At 41.9% G+C, this 22013-nt stretch overlaps 1 protein-coding gene across 3 annotated transcripts in view; it reads left to right on the top strand.

Annotated features, from left to right (window-relative positions):
• The first annotated feature begins 7275 nt into the window (after positions 1–7275).
• The window catches only part of LOC127353271 (cGMP-inhibited 3',5'-cyclic phosphodiesterase 3A-like), a 75209-nt gene continuing 60471 nt past the window's right edge, over positions 7276–22013 (top strand). For 2 of the 3 annotated variants that reach the window (XM_051382385.1, XM_051382386.1), the window contains exon 1: positions 7276–8871. In XM_051382385.1, the coding sequence (XP_051238345.1) occupies positions 7957–8871 (915 nt within the window). In that variant the 5' untranslated portion in view covers positions 7276–7956. The remainder of the gene's footprint in view (positions 8872–22013) is intronic. The other variant, XM_051382387.1, reaches the window with a different exon arrangement.

Consider the following 22013-nt stretch of genomic DNA (forward strand, 5'->3'; position numbering starts at 1 on the left):
GGCAGAGATGCTTTATATTCTCAATTTAAGAGGCAAAAATGTTGCCTTAAAAGTCTCTGTTTAGGGTATCAGTCGTGTAGGTGTTTCCCATAAAATGTTATTGATAGGGGAGGGAATAGGAGTTGAGAGTGAGAGTTTGTAAATGGAGGCCTGCTTCCTCTTGAGGGACCACACACTTTATGGATCACTTCCTCCTCTTCGCTGGTCCAAGAACGGCCTGACGTGTGTCGGCGCCATGCTCTGTGATGGCAACCAGGATAAACGGTACAAACAGCGGGGGATACATGGCAGCTTAAAAGCCTCTGTCCCAAATAAAAGTTACAAAAAAACAGAAACAGGCAGAGGGGCTGTCAGAATCTAGAGATGAAGACCAGCCATGTGAGATGCGAGACGATTGGACAGAGCCGAGATGAGGCCTAGTCTGCTGCCGCTGCTTCTTGGGGACAGGAAGTCTGCTGAGGTGTCCTGTCTTCTCTCTCCGTCTCTCCTCTGTTTAGGTGCCAGTTTGCCTGTCTGCTGTCTTTGTCTGTGTGCTTTTTTGAGCGCCAACCCTTCATAGGTCAGCCAACATCAGGCTGAAAATCTCATTCTCTCCTTTTCATCACAGAGCTAAATCGTGTTTTACAGTAAATCACCTGACAAGTGATTCAGAAAAACTGACTTTTATGAAGGTTTGCTGAAGTTTGTAGCATTTGGCCTCAGGAGAGGAAAGTTGACTTGCATGCTTCGCTGAAAGCCCACAGCTGTTGGCTGATTCTGAGTGGTACCCTAAATTGTTCCGTAGCATTTCATCCTTGATGATTGTTTGTGTCTGGCATTTGAAAGACCAATAGCTTCAGATTCCTCTGTGTATGAAGTCCTCCCTAAGCAGCCAGACACATTCTCCAATAGCATATTTACACCCCAGGAGAATAAAGTGGTCTGCCAGCCTGCAGTGTCACTAAATTATTACATACAGCTTGGAATCTGACTTTTTCTCTACTGATACTGATTCTGATACTTAAACTCTGATACAGATACATAGTTCAGATACTAAGATATGGTACCGATACCAGTGCTTACTTTTTCCCTAATTTTGAAATCTGTAAACCTCATTGGCTGGAATTCTTTGGGATCATTTTTATGTAAGATAACATGAGACTTTAACGTTAAAAGACACACAATGTTCACCAACTAGTTGTTAACTGTCTCTGCTTGCTTTAACAATATTGCACTCAACAGTTTATGAGATTGTGTTGTTATAATGCATCAGCCTCAGTCATGTCTCTTTTCTTTTTATACCCTATCCTGATCTTAGGGAAGAAAATGTGTCTATTTTTCTTCATGTTCTTCACCATCAACCAACATATAAAACAATGTAGTTCCTCTGTAGTGTTTTTTTCTCAGGCTGCTACAATTTTGTTGCTTATAAGATAAAACAACGTTATCGCCTCAGGAGGTAGAGCGGGTCGATCCCCAGCTCCTGAGATTAGTTATTTTCTGATGAGCCGTTGGCACCTTGCATGGCAGCCTCTGCTATCTCTGTATGAATATGTGTGAATTTTACATGCAGTGCAAAAGCGCTTTGAGTCCATCCCAAGTGTTTTGAGAACATTGCTAGAAACAAAGATGACAAACTATGAACTGGGAAAAAATTGTCTGATAATTTACATTTGTTTGTTCAACTGGTCTCAGATAATCACATTTTGTTTCTATAAAGTGTGGGAAATTAACATTTTTAGATTTAGTAATCGATGTATTAAAAGTACAAAAGTGAAAACTTGGGCCTCTAAAATGTCAACAGCTTTAAGCCTGAAAAAACAAATGTGTTTTTAGACAGTCGTGCATTTTTTACTTCATCCAGTTGGCTCGGAAAGAGTTTCATCAGTGCGAGTGTCATGGGATTTTGTCATCCCATAAAGGTCCTTGTGATCTTTCAGAACTAGAGTTGCACAGTTTCTCCCAACAGTGGTGATTCCTTTTGAGTGTTGTTCCAGGTAATTCGTTATTTAAACATACAGAACAAGAATTGTTGCAGTCAATAAGAATCTGTTTGATTGTTGTTTGTGATTATGCTTTTGGAAAAGGTTGTCCATTACCCTCATCCTTTTTCCCGACTGGAAAGTTGCCGTGAAGCACTTTACCCATGACCCCCTGTTTCCCTGTCAAGTGAATAGAGCTAAGGATCTGTTTCTGGGCCTGAGCTCCCAACAGCATTCCTCATGTTTAGGAAAACATGTAAACTGACGTCGAAAAAATAAAAGTGAGCAGTCAGCTCCCTTGGCCTTTCTCGCCTGGCCCAGATGCCCATATGAAAGCTGACTTTTGTGTGCTGGACAACTCTCATACAAGGTGGACGGCCGGTGTTTTTCCTGGCGTGTCTTAAACAAACACAGACCAATTACACTAGGCTGCCTGGTGTGTCAAGCCATGATCTACAGTTTTATTTTGCATTATTTGAGAAGGGTTAGGAAGTAAATCTGTACTCTGCAGAACAAGAGAGAGAGAATAGAAGTTCCTGCAGTTTCCCTGGGTTAGCATAAATCCCAGGTTCAAGTGGATAGTGTCTAGTGTCTAAGACAAGCAGCACGTCCCGTGCCAGCTAACTGCCACTTGGTCTGAGCGAGCTGTTGTGGCAGAACAGCTTTGAAAAACTCTGATCTGAAATATTCAAAACTCATACATGCAACTTTCCTGACTCCCCTGAATATATATGCAGTAAAATGTGTGCCTCCATTCCCACTCAAACCTTGGAATTGCATTATTCATCTGAGGCAGTGTTTCAACTTTCTGACTTTCTCTGACTGCAGTGCTCCCACCCCCACTAGTGAATTAAATACCCATCTTCTAAGTACTACTAGTGCTCACATATTCTGTCTGTATGTGCTAATGTACAAGCAACAATTGACTGTTGGTCAAGGTGGAGCTAGTTTAGCTACATCTGCATCATGTATTATGAGCTCATCATGTTTTTTTTAATTTTTTTTTATGTAAAGTCTACTTTGGTCTACAATATTTTCCTCTGCAATGTAATGGCGTAGATGTCAAAAATAGCATGAAATGGAAATTCTCAACTAAACTTCAAATTCCTTAAAATTGTACACAAGTACATTAGATGATTAAATGCACTTACATTCCACCACTGATGATTTGCATGTATTATGATTCGACTGATATGCATCCAATTTGACCGTTTTTATCAAATATCTGTCTTCAATATGATTTTTTTTACGAATACATTTGTAATTTGAAGTCTGTTAAAGATCTAACAGTTTGCTCTTTCTGTTAAACAGATCTAAAGCTGCCAAAGTATTTAATTAGACATTTTTTTCTGCAATAAAAATGTGTAACAATTAAATAAAATATGAAAACAAAAATGCAATTGCAACTGCAATGACAAACTTAGTTGTATGCAACTCAGAAATCCTTCTGCTAAAGCCCTGTGTGTGTGTTTGTCCGTGTTGCATGTACTGTACTGTATATAGACTCTTGTTTTGGTGTGACATTTTATAACCCTTCTTCTATTAACAGTATGTTACAGTCTACCATGTCTGGAGAGTGAGCAGTGTTATTTACCAACAAGCACAGAGGGAAGGTGGCAAACAGAGCTTTTTCCCTTCAACAACAGACTGTAGTGAACTGTAAGCTGTCGATTATCTTCATCGCCGATTCATCTGCAGATTATTTTCTCTATTAATCAAGTCATCATTTGATCTTTTTTAAACATTAGAGAACTGTGAAAATTGCCTGTTTAATACAGCCCAAAAGTCAAAGATATTTAGTTTACCATAATGTAAGACAAGTAAAAGCAAGCTGGTATCATTAAATGTTTGGCAAGTTTGCTTGAAAATTGACAAATCGTCTAACACAATTGTTGCCATAATCTTCTTGATTGAGTAATCACTTAATGGTTGCAGCTATAGACCACATATTTTTATATTTCTCAATAAATCAGAGGGGAACTTCAGTTTGCGTTGATTGTACTGACTTTGTTTCATCATCTTTGTCTTGAGCCTTTGATGTAAGTAGATATATGATTCATAAAATTGTATCTAGACATGTAAATCCTGTGGCCCATGAATCTCTGGATTGTACATGATTTAAATTGGAATATTGATGGGAACAGTTTGGCAGATGTTGAAATCATTGACCCCCACTCATACATAATGCAGTTGGCTCTGCTGTAGGCTCCTGCTCCATTTTTGTCCTGATTGTGTAATACAAAATAGCACGGACTAATTACAGTTTGGGTAATGACATCGGGTCAAATCCATGTTTCAAAAGAGAAATTAAGCTTGTTTGTTTCTCGGGTGCCATCCTAGAAGGCCCCTGTTCTGTGAGTACTTGTGTGCACGTGCATGTCTGTGTATATGATAGTGGTGGCATTTGACTGTATGTGTGTGTGTGTGTGTGTGTGTGTGTATGTGTGAGTGGAGATGGGTGTTCACAGCACCTCAGTGGAAACTTGGCCATTAGCCGACTGTTGCCCATGAGGGCTGGTAAACACGCTGTGATAGATCTCACTCTGCACACAAGTGCCAAACACAATGTAAACTTGTTTTCATCACTCCATTCAGCCTCGCGCACTTCTTTTTTCCTTCTGTTCCTCAGTCTCTCAACTGTGAATCACGCTGTATTGCATGTATAAGGTTAAGAATGATGCATATTATGTATGAATAATCTAACATTTAAAGGTCCAGTGTGTAACATTTAGGAGAACCTGCTGGTAGAAATGGAATATAAGGTTTTCATTAGTGTATAATCACCTGAAGATTAGCATATTTTTTATCTGTTGGTTATCTGCTGGTCACCTGGAGGCTGCCATGTTTCTACAGTAGCCTAGAAAAGAAAACTTTTTTTGTGAGTTTTGCATCCGCTGTAGTTTGGTTGGTCATTGTTGGAAAGAGAGGGTGAAACAAGCGAGCTGCAAGCTGCAACTACATCGCTAGATGTCGCTAAATCCCACACACTGGACTTTTAATAGCTCAATCTGCCTTTTGTTTCTCAATACAATTCCTGCCAAGTGTGATCAAAAAGGCAGCTGGTCTTGATGTATAGTTATATTTAAGATTATCGAAAGCTATTTACAGCTGTATTTGCCTGAAGGTGTAAATCAAGTGTGAAGTATGATATGAGGAGGGCATATCGGGTCTGCAGGGTGGAGTGGCTTAATGGTAAACAACTCTGTATGAAACCAGCCTTTGACATTCACACTTCCTGAGTATACATCAGATCTGTCAGCCGCAGCCCCAGAGGCCAGCGCAGGTCTGAGCGAGGTCACATCAGATGACTGCCCCCCCCCCCATGCAACATCCAAACCAGATGTCTGATGAATTGCTCCTCATAAAAGGATTCTTCTTTTACAATGGACCGTGGCATTGCCAAATAGGGTAAGACGGTTACGTGTGCATTCCCCTAGTCGTTAAAATTCTTACGGGTAATTCAGAATGGCCTCTAGACATGTTTGTAGAGACAACTGAAAGAAAGTTTCACAATGATCTTGTCCTGAGATGATGGGTGTAGTGGCGAGGGCTGAGGACTGTAGTAATTCATCTTCATTTGCTGCAAACTACATCAGCGCCAGAAGGGATGCTTTTAATAGAAGAAAGATGCAGGTTATGATGGCTTTTTATGCTTGTATATCCCTGCTTTCTGGCTGACTTCAACTCCTCTCTCCTTTGTCTTGCTCTTATCTTCTGTTTGTAAAGAGGGAATGTTTCTGTTCCTGTCTCCCATGAAATAAACCAGTCAGATGAAGCAATCAACTCTTCCACAGAAAAGTTACCCATGGGCTCTGATAAGGTGAAAATAACATGTTGTCACAAAAACCCACTCACACTTGAAGCCGGCAGCTGTCCTGTGTGTTACACTGCATTGAAAGGGCTATTTGGCACTCAGCAAGCATGTGCTGAGAGGCGATGGACAAGACCTGGCCTCCTCCTGCTCCTATCGCTCCCTGTTAGCGCTTCGTCTCCTCCCATGCTTCCCACTAATCACAACTGACAAGGGATACACAGGACTATGTCTGCACCAATGGACAGAAAGAGTTCTGCTGCTGATGTGGGGGTATGAACACAGGTAGGAAGAAGACTGAGGGGTGGGGAAAGCCTAAGATTTTAAGAACTTTAGCATCACACGAGTCCTGCTAAATGTGCTGTTTCTCTGATTTGAAAGCTGCAAAACAAGACCATGGCATGCCAGAACATTGTCTATAAGAATACTCCATCTTCATTTAGATGCTGTGAGAAGACCAGATGGGAGGAAGGAGAGTTACAGAGTCGAAAAGGAGCATGCACAGTGTATACGCCAGCTTCTTTGTGTGTGCATCAGCAAACATGAGTGAGATAACATGTGCTTACTTGACTGTAGATGTCTATATATGAGAGGGTGTGATCCCATGAGAGCACAACATGGACATCAGAGGGAACACACGTGTGCCTCCTGAACTGTGGTGCACAAGAGAAGATCTGCATGCTGAAACATTGATGGAAACCTGTGACGCAACACATCATCAGTGACACTTAAAGTGTGATGAATATTTCAATGACCTGGTGGAGTGGGGACATAAGGAGTCAAGCTGGAGGGCAACCACGGGACTATTCTGGGAATTTTACTGCAAAACAGTTGCATGCACAGCTTCCATTTGTCAGCATCTAGACTCTTCTCCCCTGTTAAAAACAATGAATTCATGTCATGGCAGTTCAAAGCCCTCAAGTTGGCTTGGTAACCTTGCAAAAATATTACACCAAAACCGCAAGTCAAGATGCATCCACTGAGATAAAACATGGCCTGAAATGTTTGTTCCTAAATACACCATATTTATTCCATTCAGAGAGGAGCTCTCTTGGAAAATATAGGTCAACCCCATTTCATACAAAAACAGGTTCTGCTACAGTTTATATTTTAAAATAAACCACAAGAATCAATATTATATATATATTAGAAGAAGAACAATCTGGGCCTTTCAGTCTTTATTATCATATTCTCAGTAATTTTACATACATTGAATTATAATGTCTCTTCTGCATTTGACCCATCCTATACACTAGGAGTGGTAGCAGCTTGGAGTTCATTGTCTTGCTCAAGGACACTTTGACACATGGACAGGGGGATCAAACCGTCAGCGACCCGCTATATGTACTGAGCCACTAAACACATTTTCAAGAGACAAAAAAAAAACCAAAAAACATCTAAACATAAGTCAGATCTAGTGAGAACAACGCCTGCTGGGCTGGCTGAGGGAAGATTTGGGGGTTTCACTGCTGCTGCAATATCTTGCTCCCTGTGGAAGTCGGGGGTGTGAATGAGCTGAGACTCGCGGCTGGTTGGAGAGCTGGTGACAAATACTCCGAAATTGCCCCTCAAAACACCGAGCAATAACCTGACGGACGCTCACTCAAACAGCTTAAATTCCTCAGCAGCGTTTATCCTCGATAGTATTAGGGGACACTACCGTTTCAGAAGAGACCGGGAAGTGGCCGAACAACTGACACAGAGAGCTCGTTTTTATCGCTGAATGTTCACGGAACGGGACCCATGTTTTGCAAAGACTGCAGCTGCTGCACGGGCCGGGCCGTGGGGCCACAAAGCGACGAGAAAGACAACAGAAGTCGAGGAGACGGCGCTGAACAAAGGAGGGCAATGCAGGACGTGTGTGTGTGTGTGTGTGTGTGTGTGTGTGTGCAGAGAAGCGATGCCCTAGATCTGTATAACGTCTGAGTTACTCTGTCATTCAGACTCCTTTCATGCTGTCGGGCAGCCGTTTCTCAAACCGCACCTGGAAAACCAAAGAGAATGTGTTCAGTGGCAGCACATCTCCATGCGTAAATGGAGACGCATCGGTGCGTATTTGCTGTACTTTTTCATTATGCGTACAATAAATTATGTTTGTTTTGTCACTAACTCAAGCCCTGTCCCATGACCACACTGATATATATGCATAATAGACTTCCTCATACTTCGTATCTACCATGAGTGATGGCGATGCCCGCAGAATCTGACAGTACCGGTGCGCAAAGCAGCACTCGTGAAAAAAGCTTCAGCGCACCGGATCGCAATGGTTATGTGAAAACATGTGTCATCCCACTGTGCCGTGACCGAGATTACGAGTCGTGGGTGAGGCTAATGTTCACAAAAATATGGAGTTCCCAGAGACTCCGGAGTGCCGTGTGTGCGGGGTCGCTTTCGGTTTTTCTCGCTCTGTTGGTCAAATGTGCAGACTGGAAAGCTGAAGCCAGCAGCAGCGCTGACAACACACTCTTGCATTCATCGTCCCCCCTTCACTTCGTTTCAGGCTGCGCAGCGGAGCTGTTGCAAACTTGCTGGAGTGTGGTTTCGACATTGTTCACCCTCGTATGTGCCTTCTTTTGGGTCGGTGTCTACTTAATCCGCTGCGGGGTTCTAATCCAGACCGCTCTCTCCCTCCTAACCTTGTGCCACCTGGGCGAAGCAGCGGCGTGGTCTCTTCTGGACGGGACAGATGAGCAGCTGTTTTCATTCACGACAGCAGCCGTGGTCGTGCTCATCTGCGTGGCCACCGGCGCACTCATGGTAGCACGGCTGAACCAGGGCATATCTGTGATCCTTTTCATCAGCATAGTCAGGACTATCTCACTCTTCTCGCTACACAAAGTACGGGCCACTTGGAGACCGTACGTAGCGTACCTGGTTGGAGTGCTGGGCATCCTGCTGGCGAGGTATGCTGACAAGCTCCTTCCCAACCAAGGGAGACACAAGGAGGGCTGCACCCCCGTGACTGGAGCCAGGGAAGAGATCCCTGTATTTAAAAGGCGCAGGAGGTCCAGTTCTGTGATAGCCTCAGACATGGCACACAGTCAGTCCAACAGTAAGTCACATCGCCGGACCTCTCTGCCATGCATCCAGAGGGACCAGGTAAGAAGTTTATGTGCCATTCAACTTTTTTATTTCTGGCTTGTTTTCTTCTTCCAATGACGAGTTTTGTGTTTGAGGCAAAGGGAAGAAAGGAGGAAGCAGTAAAATTGCAGTAAAATAAGGGATGTTGGCCTTTTATGAATATCAATATTTTATTTTCATATTTTTAATCAATATTATTTAACTATTATTTTGGCTGTTAACCAATGCATTTAATACCAAGGGTTACAGAAAAAAATATATGTATGTCAAATGTATAGTGTAACACAATAATTAACCATTACAACAATAACAATACACTGTTATTAGCATTATTGTTATTATTATTATTATTATTATTATTATTATTGTTGTTGTTGTTGTTGTTGTTTTTGTTGTTGTTGTTGTTGTTCAGTCCTGTTTGCAGTGTGGATTACAGTTTGTCTGGGTGTGCTTGGATCTTTGATCAGTACTGATTTCTCTCTTCTGACTGATATCTTGTCACAGTGCAGCCATTGGTAGGCAAACATGGAAATATAACAAATAAATTTTTTTCCCTCATTTATCTTAACAGTTACATTATTATATAATGCCTCATACAATCATCTCTTTAAAATATAAATGATCTTCTGCTGTTATCTTCTGCTTAAATCTTTCACACATTTTTCTTCTGAAAACATTGCACCTGTCAGACCAAGGTGCTGATTTAATTCATGTAGACACATACAGTGTAGGTGCAAGTGTAGCTCTCGTCTGCTATTTGGACATAAAGTACCAAATTTGGTATTTTGTTGCTAAAGGGATGCTATTTTAGAAGCAGCTTTCAAGTGCTGATGTGAAAGGGAAGCTGAGGATACGTCGTCAGTGAATCATCTCATCCCTAATTATTTATGTCAAACATTTTCCTCAAGATGATCTCTGAACCACTGCCTCAAAACTGACAAATGCATTTTTGTCTTTCTGTCCTGGACCTTAATAACACTTGCTCCTCATCCCTTATTGGGGCTTGCTGTCCTTAACCCGAGGAATTTATCAGCTCAGGCTTTTAAACCTCTTCTGATACTGATACCCATGCGTAAAATAAAAGGGGGGTGTGGGGGCTCATATCAGCTCCTCAACCATCCTTATGGAAAATCAATGAGCATGCTGAGTATGTGAATGGGAAACAGACTTTTGGAGTGATCAAAGCTCTCGTTGTGACCTGTGAGTGCGGTTAGGTTGGGAGATGAGAGACTTCACTGTCGGTCGTCCACTTGAAAGATGCCCTCAGCTCTCAGGGCTGGTTAGCGTTGTAGTGTGCTTGTTTGTTTTTCTTTGTGGTCACACACATACACACACACATACACATACACAAATCAGATATGAAAAGACTCTTAGATATTTTAGAGTTTTCATTTAATTTTGATTGAGGTTTGATGTCTCAGCTGAAGCTTATTCAAGTGTCAGTCATTATTCATTTGATATGCAGTAGTTGTTTTTTTCCCACAGTAATGGGGAGAGGATGTATCTTTGTTTTCCAATGAGTGATGATCTGGAAAATGGCTGGCTGTATAATTTACATTGAATAGTTACTGTATGGCTATAAAGACACAGATGGCAGATTATTTTACACTCTGCTGTGTTTTAAAGCACAATGCTGCTAATTATGGAAATAGATTTTTTTCAGTCTTAATATTAATTCATTAATTAATTACATATACAAACAAAACAATACATTTAGTATGCATAGTTGTTTTTATATTTATTTGGTGTTGTTGCACTGAATAATGAAGTTGAAATATTGGGAATTTTTTTAAAATAATTTAAATTAAATATTTTATTTCACATCACTATAGTGTTTTCATTATGGTAAGATTGAACATAGGCATTAGTCAACCAAGCTGTAATAAATTCAGTTGCAGTGGACACCAATTGTGTAAAAATAAAAGAGGATGGATACCATTACGTTTGGATTCAGACTCGATTACTTTAAGAGATTCAAGATGCAGTTACTGGGAGAACAATAAAAACAGCCCCCAAATCAAGACATTAGTTGTAAACAGCTCTCATTGATCCAACTGCGACAATTAACACAATTTAGTCCACTTTAGATTTTTTTTTCTTACAGCAATGTCCCAATAAAAGCTGAGCAGGATAAAACTACCAGACAACCAAAGCAGGCAATAACATGCCACGATGTAAACATTTACCACATCTCTGACTCTCCTCTGCTCTGTCACTTCAGTCAGGCTGGAGCCCTCTGCTGAGAGATGTTCTTTATTACATGTTTTTTGTCTTGGAACCCAAAAAGACAACAGTACCCAGACTTTTCTTGATAGTAGGTAAAAGTTAAGCTAAGAATATAATAGATTTTCTGTAATTTCCTGAGTGTTCTTCCATTCACTGTCATCTCTGGCGGCGGTACTAAGCAGCTGACCAGTCATGGCCTGCCTGTAATTGAGACACACATGGCGTACATATGCTGTCTTAACCATGCCTTGTCTGTGTGGTCTGTAATGTGTCAACAAGCCCGTGCTGACCCACGCTAGTCATCACCTTGCTCACACAGGGCTCTGGCCTCCCTAAGGGGGGTCAGAGGCACGTCTGGGGGCCACAATGCAACCACCATATGGTGACGGAAACAGCGGAGATGCCAGACGACAAAAAAGTATCTAACTGACTCTGCCTAGAGGAAAAAATATAAGCAAACTGCATGGCAGCAACGTGGCCATACTTTTCCAGGTACTGCTTCTCAGTTAGATGACCTGAAGGGGCTAAATTATGTTTTAACAGTTCTGCCCTTTTGCTGTGTGCAATAGAGTTATGATGTTTTAAATAAGCAGTAAGAGCTCCATGACAAGGAGTAGATCTGCACTTTGTTGACGTGACGATGTTTGCATTAGTGGTTTGCGTCTGAAGTGTTTGAAGAATAGTGTGAGGTAGGATGAAGGATAACAGTTGATACATAGCTTTGTTTTTCTCAGGAAGGTTCTCCCACAGACGTTAGAGTCTTATATAAAGGCCCTTTAGATTGATAGTCACTGTGTAAAAACTGTTTATTCAGAAAATAAATAGAGCAAATAGGAATCCCTCTGTCTCGTCTTCCTCACAAGCCTTAAATCTGCCATGATGCCCTTCGCCACTCTGCCAAAGCCATGCTCCAAAGCAATGCCCCAGTCTGCACAACTGTAGATTTAATAAACAGCAGTTTTCCCTCTTTTTTGATCACAAATTGGCTGCCAGCATCTATCAGCTCACTAAGTAGGTGCTTTGCGCAACGTTGTCCCATCAGCATGCGTAATAAAAGAAAGTCATTATCAGCTGATCTGATAGTGGTTAGTGGAGGCATCTGCAGGATAGTCATTCTTCTTGGGTTAATAAAAAATGACAGGCTGGTCTTCTTTGTTTCAGCTGGGGATATTGAACTAGAGGAAGAGGTGTGGACTTGGTGTGGATCGCTTTTCACAGTGTGTAAGGAAATTTGAGTCCGAGGCTCTCCTGCTGCAGACATCAGCGCTGTCATAGAACTTTCTTTCCTCTCAAGTGGTACGCCATGTTGCCAGCACACATTGAATGTTTTCACCTAAACCTACCTGAGCTGCAGATCTGGAGCAGAGCTGATTAGGACATTAGCAAGACGCTTCTGCTTTTTAGATGATTCTCTTTATGAGGTGTTGGAAGCCACTCCCTTTTCTGTCAGTAACTCCACCTCTCCTCACAGCGCTTTGCTCTCTGTCCTTTCACTGACACCAGCAAAAATATTATCTCAACCAGAGGAGGAAATTCTTTCTTAACTTGGATGATAAAGATATTCTTGAAATCTATGGTAATGACTTCCTGTGGAATGGGATCCAAACATAATTACTGTTGCTGTTGTAAATGTTTCCTGTTACTCTATTTTTGCTGCACCGTCCATAATTGAATTGTGTTTTGGATGGAGGAGGTTGTTGATAGCCTGTAGGGCAGTGATTTACCACAGGGCCACTGTGCACTCTCATCCCAAACAGCTTGTTTGTATTCTAAACACATTGCCTCGTGGAATATGTTTTTTTACTTCTTTTTTTTTTTTTGACTGGACTGGCCTCTGGGTTCGAAACGGTCTCATTGAATCAGCCTCCCCCCTGCATTTGAAAAGGAAGCTCATACCTGCTTCGGGTTGTGTGTCTTGTGATTTGGCGATCCGCTTCACAGTTTCTTTCCCCATTCAGTCCCAGTGTATTAGCTACACTGTGCATGTGTGAGGAGGCAAAGGGTGGAGGAATTGGGGTAGGAATGAAAGTAGGTCATTCGAGGTTTTGTTTAGTAGCCAGGCAAAACAGCAGGCTTACGCTTACCCCCCTGAATGGTGGAAGAGTCCTGCGTTTGACTGATGCAGTGTTGCAACTTTAAGCGTGCTTTTGCCCCAGATTTGTATGTGTTACCTCTGCCATGTTGGCTACCCAGCGTGAAGCCACATTACACTGGGTTTTGGTCTGTGGTGGCATAAACAAGAGCTTCTTTCTCACATTTTTTTTGTCTCACCAAACAGACCAGTTCTGGACAGAGTTCTGCGATGGTTCCCAGCTGTTTTAAGGATAATTTGTGCTAAAACTTAGGTCTCATTTTCATAGTTTTGGCAATCATTTCAGTTGGTTATGATTACATTGGACTTACCAAAGTAATTGTTAAGATTTGTTAACACAGCGACATCACTTACGCAGTCAAGAAATGAGCAGTTAGACAATTAAAGAGTAAAGAAACCAACAGTTAGCAGATTATCTAAACCCTTGTATTTATTGAGGCCAATTGAATCAGGAGAGACTTCCTTGAGAGTGAACCTTATTTATTGGACAAAAGGATGAGAAATGTAAATCATGACGTGATCATATTCTAAGGGGGTAGTGAAGCGCTGTGTGGTACAGGAAACCCCCCTCTCACGGAGTCTAGTCACTGGCAATGGTGGTAATGAGATGAGGAGAATGGTTGAAAAACCTGGATGTGATGAAGAGTGGATGAGTTCAACCTGGGCACTGGAAGTGATGAAACTTGAGGTTGAGGAGGGTTACGAGGATTCACACTGAAATGATGGCTCACAGCAACGGAGAGGAGAAAATATTTCAAGTTTGACAACAACAATATGATTGGCTGATGGCGATTGTGGCAAAATCTGTTTGGTTAAGAGTAACGCCCATAGTCAGCTGATTACAAAGAAAGGGGGAGGGACAGAGAGAGAAATATGAATGGATGAGTAACATAGTCATCCTGATTGAACTTAGGTTAAGATTCGTAAGTGAACACACCTGAAATTCTGGTAATAATCCCTCATTGCACAGGAAAACCAAGTAGCCGCCTGTAAACTTTACGCTGGACAGTTTGGGTAATAAACTTACCATTAACCTTACTTCTGGACAAGCTTGTTGTTTTTTCCCTGGTTTCAGTCTTTTTGCTAAGCTTATCAGTTGCTCTCGATAAGAAATGGAATAAATGTATTTCCTAAAATGTAGAACTATTCCTTTAAAACCCGTATTATTGTCTGACTGTGTGCATATTGCCCCGTCTGATCTCTCTTTGTACTGATGTTGTCGTGTTCCTGGGAGAGAACAGTGTTATTATTATAGATAGCAAAGATGGCCACAACTACAAAAATAAGACCCAAGTTGTAATAAAGCGGAATTATCCTTTAAACTCCACATTACATGGTTCACCCATCTGTGTCCAATTCTTTCATTACCTTCATTTACAGCAACAAGAGTAGCTCATATCCTGAATCTTGCCCTGGGTCTCTGATCACCTAAGCCAACCAAACTAGAGGTCCAGGACTAAGCTGAGTACCCCTCTTCCCTCCACCCCTGGCACGACCACGATCTTGCTCCCTACTGATTGCCATGGAAATTATGGAAGGACGTCTGTGTGAGCATGTGTGTGCATGTAAGTGTGTGTGTGTGTGTGTGTGTGTGTGTGTGTCTGTGTCTGTGTGTGTGTGTGTGTGTGTGTGTGTGTGTGTGTGTGTGTGTGTGTGTGTGTGTGTGTGTGTGTGTGTGTGTGTTGCCAGCAGCTTGATGGCTGCCAGCTGCTGCAGGCTGAGAGGTTGAATCCGCTCGGAGAAACACGGAGGGCCTCAAACCACAGACACAACCCAACGCAGCTGGAACTGCTAGACAGGCACAGGCCTCCAGGCTTGACACACAGCACACATATTAACACCTCAGGATCCTAATAACTGCCTCACATTTGAATAGAATAGTAGAATCTGAAGCAAATTATGGATTTTTCAATGTGTGTTGAAGGGTAGATTACATGCTGTACTTTCTTCTTCTGCCGTGTGTTCTAGACTAAGGCAATTATGTCACTCAAGTTTTCTGTGTTACCATAAGAGACCAACTATTTCAGTGATGGAGGTGAACAGAATGTTCCTGGCAGAAATGTGTGTAAGCGTACTGTACGTGTGTGTGTGCGTGTGCTTGTGCATGTGTGTGTTTGTGTGCGTGAAGCAAAGATGAAGAAAGAGGAGAGTGTGTGTTTGTAAAGGACTGAATGCACTTGCGTATATGCATATGTTAGGTGTGTGCGTGAACAGAGCTCGTCTGAAGTTTTTCGATACTATAGCCAATATGATACCTGAGTTTGGGTACTGTTACCATGACGATACTTTTGTTGACAGTTTACTTTGAGAAATATAAACATGTTTTTCTACAGAAAGTCTATGTCAAATATGATATGCCTACTACAAACGTCAGGCAAATGCAGAAATAGACGACAGTCAATTTTAGAAAATATTAAATTCTAAATTAAAGTCAGAATAACACAGAAACTATACCTCTCGACAAATAAGTAATACAGACAGGGACAGCCCTAGAAAATTGCAAAGCATCACTTATATTGCTGCCAGGAAGGGGAAGCACTAGAGGAGGTACTGTACAACTCATTTTTTGGCACATTGCTAGTTTACCAAAGCAAACTGAATAACTGTACAGCTTGACTCCTCCAGGTGATTCCAGTGCATGGAGGATTTCCGAGGCAATAGAGATGTTATTGGACCTGATCAAGTAGAGAATGGGAGAAACAGCCTCCAAATAAAGGGAATCAAATTTTGTTTGTCAAAGATCTGGTAATTTCTTGGTGGGGTTATAGCCATCTCGCTTCGCTAATGCCACCTATAAGCCATACAAGAGGCTTGCTACAATACAGTACAGTTTAAAATTGCTAAAATTATGATTTAAATCAGGAGGTGTCTGATCTGATCAAAGCATTCAACTCCAACTCATCCCAAATACTCAGCTTTGGACATATTTTGGTCCTTAACTAAAAATTATTGAGTGGGCGCACCTGGAAGAGCATGCATCCCATATGCCGACTCCTTACGGCAGTGGCCCGGGTTCGATTTCAACCTGGGGCCCTTTGCTGCATGCCGTCCCCCTCTCTCTCCCCCCCTTTCCTGTCTATCTTCACCTGTTCTATCAAATAACGACGTTAAAAAAATATAGGTGAAACAGGCACGTATAGCGCAGGTGTGTGCAATGCTGAAGCAGTGTTTTTGCTCTTTAAAGGACGAGCAGGGTAATAGGTGCCAGTACGGATCCAGAACGACAGCAGCACTTTTGGGTTCGGCTGCTTTCATCTCTACTTATCCTCCACCTTTAAGGCAGATTTTCTGTACTGATATGGATGCTTTTGTTGTTAAATAATGAAGATTGTTTTCTACCAAACTCTTCTTAACACAAGCAGTCATACAAGAGGTTTCCATAAATACAAAACAGTCTAAAATTGTAAAAATTATAATTTAAATCACAAATACCGCTTTCGATTCCCAGCTTTATGTGCGAAACAAGCGTTTGTGTGTGCAATCTGAAGCAATGTTTTCACTCTTTAAAGGATGGGCTGGTTAATAGGTGCCAGTACATATCCGGCACGACATCACTTTAGGGAATTGAACGCAACACGTTTGGCTTTCATCTCTATTTATTCTCCTGAAGGGCCTTTTCAATCACACGAGGAGCCCACCTTTAAGACAGTGATCCCTTACATGAGGGGACATTCCTGTGCTTGCCCCAGCGCTAAATGAACTGGAATGTGCAGGTTGAGCAGACCCTGAAGGACGGGCCTGTGGGCTTATTCACCCAGCCCTCCCCTTCCCAGCCCTCCTCTCCCTGCACACCCTGACCTGAGCCAACACCACCATCCTGGGCTGTCACCAGGTGTGCAGCTGGCCTCTGCCGAATGAATAGACACTCTCACATCGCCCCGGGAAGTGTGTGCTCGGGTGTGCATGTGTGCATGTTTGTGAGAGGAAGGTAGAAGCAGAGAGAGGGGGCAGAGTAGTCCTAGACATAAATAGCCGCAGTCAGTAGAATGTGTGAAAAACAAATGGAAGAAACAACTGTTAATTTCCCCTCTCACAGTGTGCACGTGCACATTTGGGACAGCGGTGTTCGAAGGATTGATCTCATGGCCTTTGATTGGTGTGCGGGTTCAGAGAGGAAGTGCAGCTAGTCCCTCAGGTCCAGTCTGGCCATTGTGTCTCCACTAGAAACAGACCAGGCCACAGTCGCTGCTGCTGCTGCCATGATTCATTTAACAAGCAGGAACATTTTGAACCCCTCTGACTGGGGCTGGCCAATAAATCCAAACATGGTCAGCTATTAATTGATTATATATTTCAGGAGCATGACATGGCTGCTTTCACTGATGGATGGTTGTATTTAGTAATCCACAGCCTGGCTACAATTGAACAGGCTATTGCATTTTTTATTTTTTTATTTTATTCAAACTGTTCATGCAACATACGTTTTGCTCTAAACATTACAGCTTCTCCATTTCACCACAGGACTGTTGCACATTATTTCCAAAATACTAGTGGTAGAAAAAGTGTTCAGATCCTTTACTTAGGTAAAAGTAGCATTACAGCAATTTAAAAACACTCCATTACAAGTAAGTCATGCATTAAAAAAACAGTGCAAAAGTTTTATCTGCCTTACTGTGCTTACAGTATCAAAACCAACAGTATTTGTTTTGTAGCAGATTTGCCTCTGTCAGAGTTATAAACTGCGTGTTATAGTATAGGATGATTGTTACTAATTTTTAAATATTTAAGAAGCATTTTAAATTGTATATCTTTTTGAGGTCAAGCTCATTTTACAACTCATTACATACACTAATGCAGTTAATCTGTCAATACATTATACTTTATAAACTGATCTTATGTTTTGTAAAATCTTAATCGTCAAAGTAACCAGTGGGTGTCCAGTAAATGTCGCGGATTAAAAAATACAATATTTCCCTTTGTCAGCACGCTGCATGTCTGTCTAGCCCGATGGCGTGGTATAAGGAAATGTGTTATTGTAACCTCTGCCTGGTGAGCCCTCCCCGTCCGTCCAGCCCGCTGCCTCACTGGCTCGCCATGAGCCTGTCTGTCCTTGCAGCCAACAAGGCTTCTGCTGTTCCCTGCTCAATGCTATGTTTTACTCTCTAAATATGTTAGAGAGAAAAAATCTGTCTGTACATCTGTCTGTCAGTCGGGTTATTTCACCCCTTGCAGGGGCGAGAGGGTTGGGGTTAAGGGCTGTTTTCGTGCAGTCATTTTCAATTAGACAGATATTAAAAGGGCAATGTATAGCTGGAGTGCTGTGCTAAAATTTGCATGATGGTATACATGTCTGTCTCTATATGTCTGTATGATTTAGATTTTTATGGACACACTGTAGACGAACAAACATCAGTGTTGGAATGCTGGTTATAATGCTCAATTTAACAGTGTGGAGCCATTTATGTACCACTTTGGTCACATTTCTTAATACACTCTGCAAACAGAAACCACCAATGGTCAGCTCAAAGAAATTAGTTATGTTTATTAATAAAAAATAGATATAAATGGGTAAAGAAGTCAAAATTTAGTTCAAATTTCAGCTGTTTTTTTTTTATCACCATTCCTTGTAGAAAGAGGTGTGTGTGTAAAGTGTGTGGAGGTTTGTGCAATATGACTTATTAATGTGGGACGCTAGAAAAGTTTACAGGAACTTTTTTTTCCTTTCAATGTGCTAAGCGCAATAAATATTTAACTTTATTTTTGAAGTGAATGTCGTCTCAAGTTAACATTCACTTGTTAGGTACATGTTGAGGACAAGACATCCAGAGAGCCCCGAGATATTCCCACACTTGCAAGAGTTCAACTACACTCTGTATTATTCAGTTTGAAAGTGTGAGTCTTTTTCTCAGTTGTTACAGAATTGGTGAGGCAAAGACAGGAGCTATGGCTTGTTCTCAGTCCATTTTTCCCAAATCCTTGCTCAGGCCCTCAGATTTCTGTCCATGAGGCGTATGATTAAGTGGTGACCCTCTTTAGTATGTCTTTTCCATACACGGTAGCCACCTGCTAATACACACACACACACACACACACACACACACACACACACACACACACACACACACACACACACACAGTCCAGCAGACTGGCTAGGCAAGGTCTCCTTAATTTTTTGCTGCTATGCTCTGCATTGCCCATAGACACTAAACAATGTCAGGGCTGACATATTCTTGTGTAGGTGACATCCGTTAATACTAAGCCACAATTGATGGCTATGAACACCAGGCTTTTCTGTGCGTGTGTGTGTGTGGTCAGACAAGTCCTGCGTAGTGCAGATAGTGGGATGAGGGTTCCTAGCACCCCTTCCTGCCCAAGATAGCTAAGCTCAAGAGCTAATTGCTTTATGTAGCAAAAGCCAACCCTGATCCACGGAGGCTGGTTCAGCTCACGTCTTCGTCTAGAAAACAAGAAGTGAGAAAAGACATGCCATGACAACATGTGAGCCTTGTTGATAAGACACATAGCATTGTTTCAGAAAACTTCAAATGAATCCCAATCTGCAGCCCTTCGTCCACCCAGATAACACATAGTGACATGCTCTGCGTGAAGAGAAGGTGAAAATCAAAAATGGGGACTCAACAATGTGATTGAGGTTAGGCGTACTGGGCTTTTGTTTTAATGGTTATGTGCCTTGGGCTGCCTCAGGTTTCTCTCTCCACACACTCTCTCTCTCCATAATGTTTTCCATTAGCTGCTGTTCCATTCATACTCTCGCTGATCCCTGCACTGTCTCCTGTGGGACTGGACAGCTTAAATGAAATCTCTATACCTACTGTAGCAGACACCTTACCTCTTCTCTCAGTTTTTTAGTTTTCTCTGATCTGTCCCTCCGTTGACAGTGGAAAGAGTATAGTGTCAGGTCTTCGGGCTTGAGGCAGTTTAGCAGCCTCAGATCCTGGATCACAATGGTGGCTCTGAGACCACATTGCAGATTTGTTCTTTTATAGAGCAGTGCTGCCACCATTGTCTATACTCCTCGCCTTCTTATACCTCTTTCTTATTAGTTTCCTTTTTTCTTTTTGAGCTAATGTGAGAATGTATGTTGACGTTTTTATCATGTTTTTTTCCCTCTGAATAATTAACCCTTGACCTTGTGTCTCGCTATCATGGTCAGACCCACTTCAGTGTTAAGATTTAAGAATTGTGAAAGGTTTGGCAGGTGATTCATCAAGGCTTTTGAGAGAGCGTTTCCATTATAAGGACGAGGAATGGCATGTGGTGGTTTTGGCAAAGCTCCACAAACTGGAGAGGCAGAAGGACTTTTGACGTCATCGAGAAACGTGACCCACTTCTCAAGAGGCGAGGAGCCTTGGGCTGGTTGAGCAGATGTTGCACAGATGAGCCTGCACGCACACACACACACACACACACACACACACACACACACACACAGACACGCACATATGTGCACCTACCCTGTATGCACACTTTTTCTCTGCCTTTATTTTCCATTAAAATACCCACAGAAAAAGAATCACAGGAACTCTGGCCGGGTGTCATTTGGGTTTGTGGTTGAGCACAGGCGTGAACTGATGTGGTCGTCACATTGTGCACTTGCATAAAAGGTACAGCATGACAAAAGGGAGGGTGTTAGTGGGTCATTCAGGTCATCTCTACTGGGTTTTCTCTAAACAGATCTCAGAAGGGTAGAAAGGAACCTGAAGCAGCTTCTACAGTATGCCTTTCAGCTACATTGCTTCTGTTATGTAAGGATGTAGGGAATACGAGGTGATGTTGGGCCCAAGAGAACCACTAGTTCAGTTCTCTGCTGGCTTCATCCTGCCCATCAGCCAAGGGCAATCTCCTCCTCCTCCTCTCTGCCATCACTCTGGTGCTTTCAGACGTTACATAAAACCTTTCTTTCTGGTCTGTCAGTTAGTTAGATGTGTTACAGTGGAATCGGCTCTCTTTATTTCTCTGCACCATTTATTGAAACTGTAAAGGTGCCTGTTGTAGTGCTTGTTCCAAGAGATTGGGTAGATCGCACAGCTCTAGGCTGATGCATTCCCGCTGGAGTGCCACAAAATGCAAACCAAAGTTTTCTGGGCTGTCTCAATTGCTACTTTTGTATTTTCTTACATTTAAAGTGGCTATAAAGTGTTTTACTAACAAGGGATGACGTGTGTGAAAGTTGTCGGTTGTAGTTTTGAAATCACAGAGAATAATCAGCCAACTCTGCAGTTCCCTTCAGTTTCCTTCTGCCGAGGGTTTTAGCATCATTCACAAGGAGGTGAATGATGCTGTTTTGTTTCACTCTCACAGTGTTGTTTTCAGGCACAGCAGGCAGCTGTTTTCAGAGGAAAAGCCTTCAGAAACTCACTGCTTATGAGTAAAGAATGTAAAGTTAGCGACTAGCTGGTGGAGCAAATTAGCAGCTAAGGAGCGAGATATATTTTCCTCAGGAGATGATTGAGACCAAAACAGAGCTGGAATGTTAATACCTTCATTTCATTTAATTTACCAAGAAAACATTAATCAACATTTCTGCAAATGTACCAGTGTTAGACAGCTGGCTAATTTTCACCTGCAGTCTTTTGTCAAGATGTCCTAAAACAAATGATTGAAGTTTACAGACAGAAGACAACAAGACACCATAAAGACAGCAACAACAAAATACAATAAAGCAGACAATTTCCCATACATAGCCAAGTCATTTAAAGCAGGCCATTTGGCAACGGACAAAGGACATGGAGCAAGTTAACAGCAGTTTTTGGAATTACATTCATTAAGTTGACACAAACATGACTCCAAATAAATGCAAATGTTGCTCTGTATCTCTTCAATGTGTAAATGTGCACCGTTTGCTAACAAGTTTGGCATATCAACTTAAATGGTGATAAT

This window comes from Dicentrarchus labrax, unplaced genomic scaffold, assembly GCF_905237075.1.
Source record: "Dicentrarchus labrax unplaced genomic scaffold, dlabrax2021, whole genome shotgun sequence".
Classification (NCBI taxonomy): Eukaryota; Metazoa; Chordata; class Actinopteri; family Moronidae; genus Dicentrarchus; species Dicentrarchus labrax.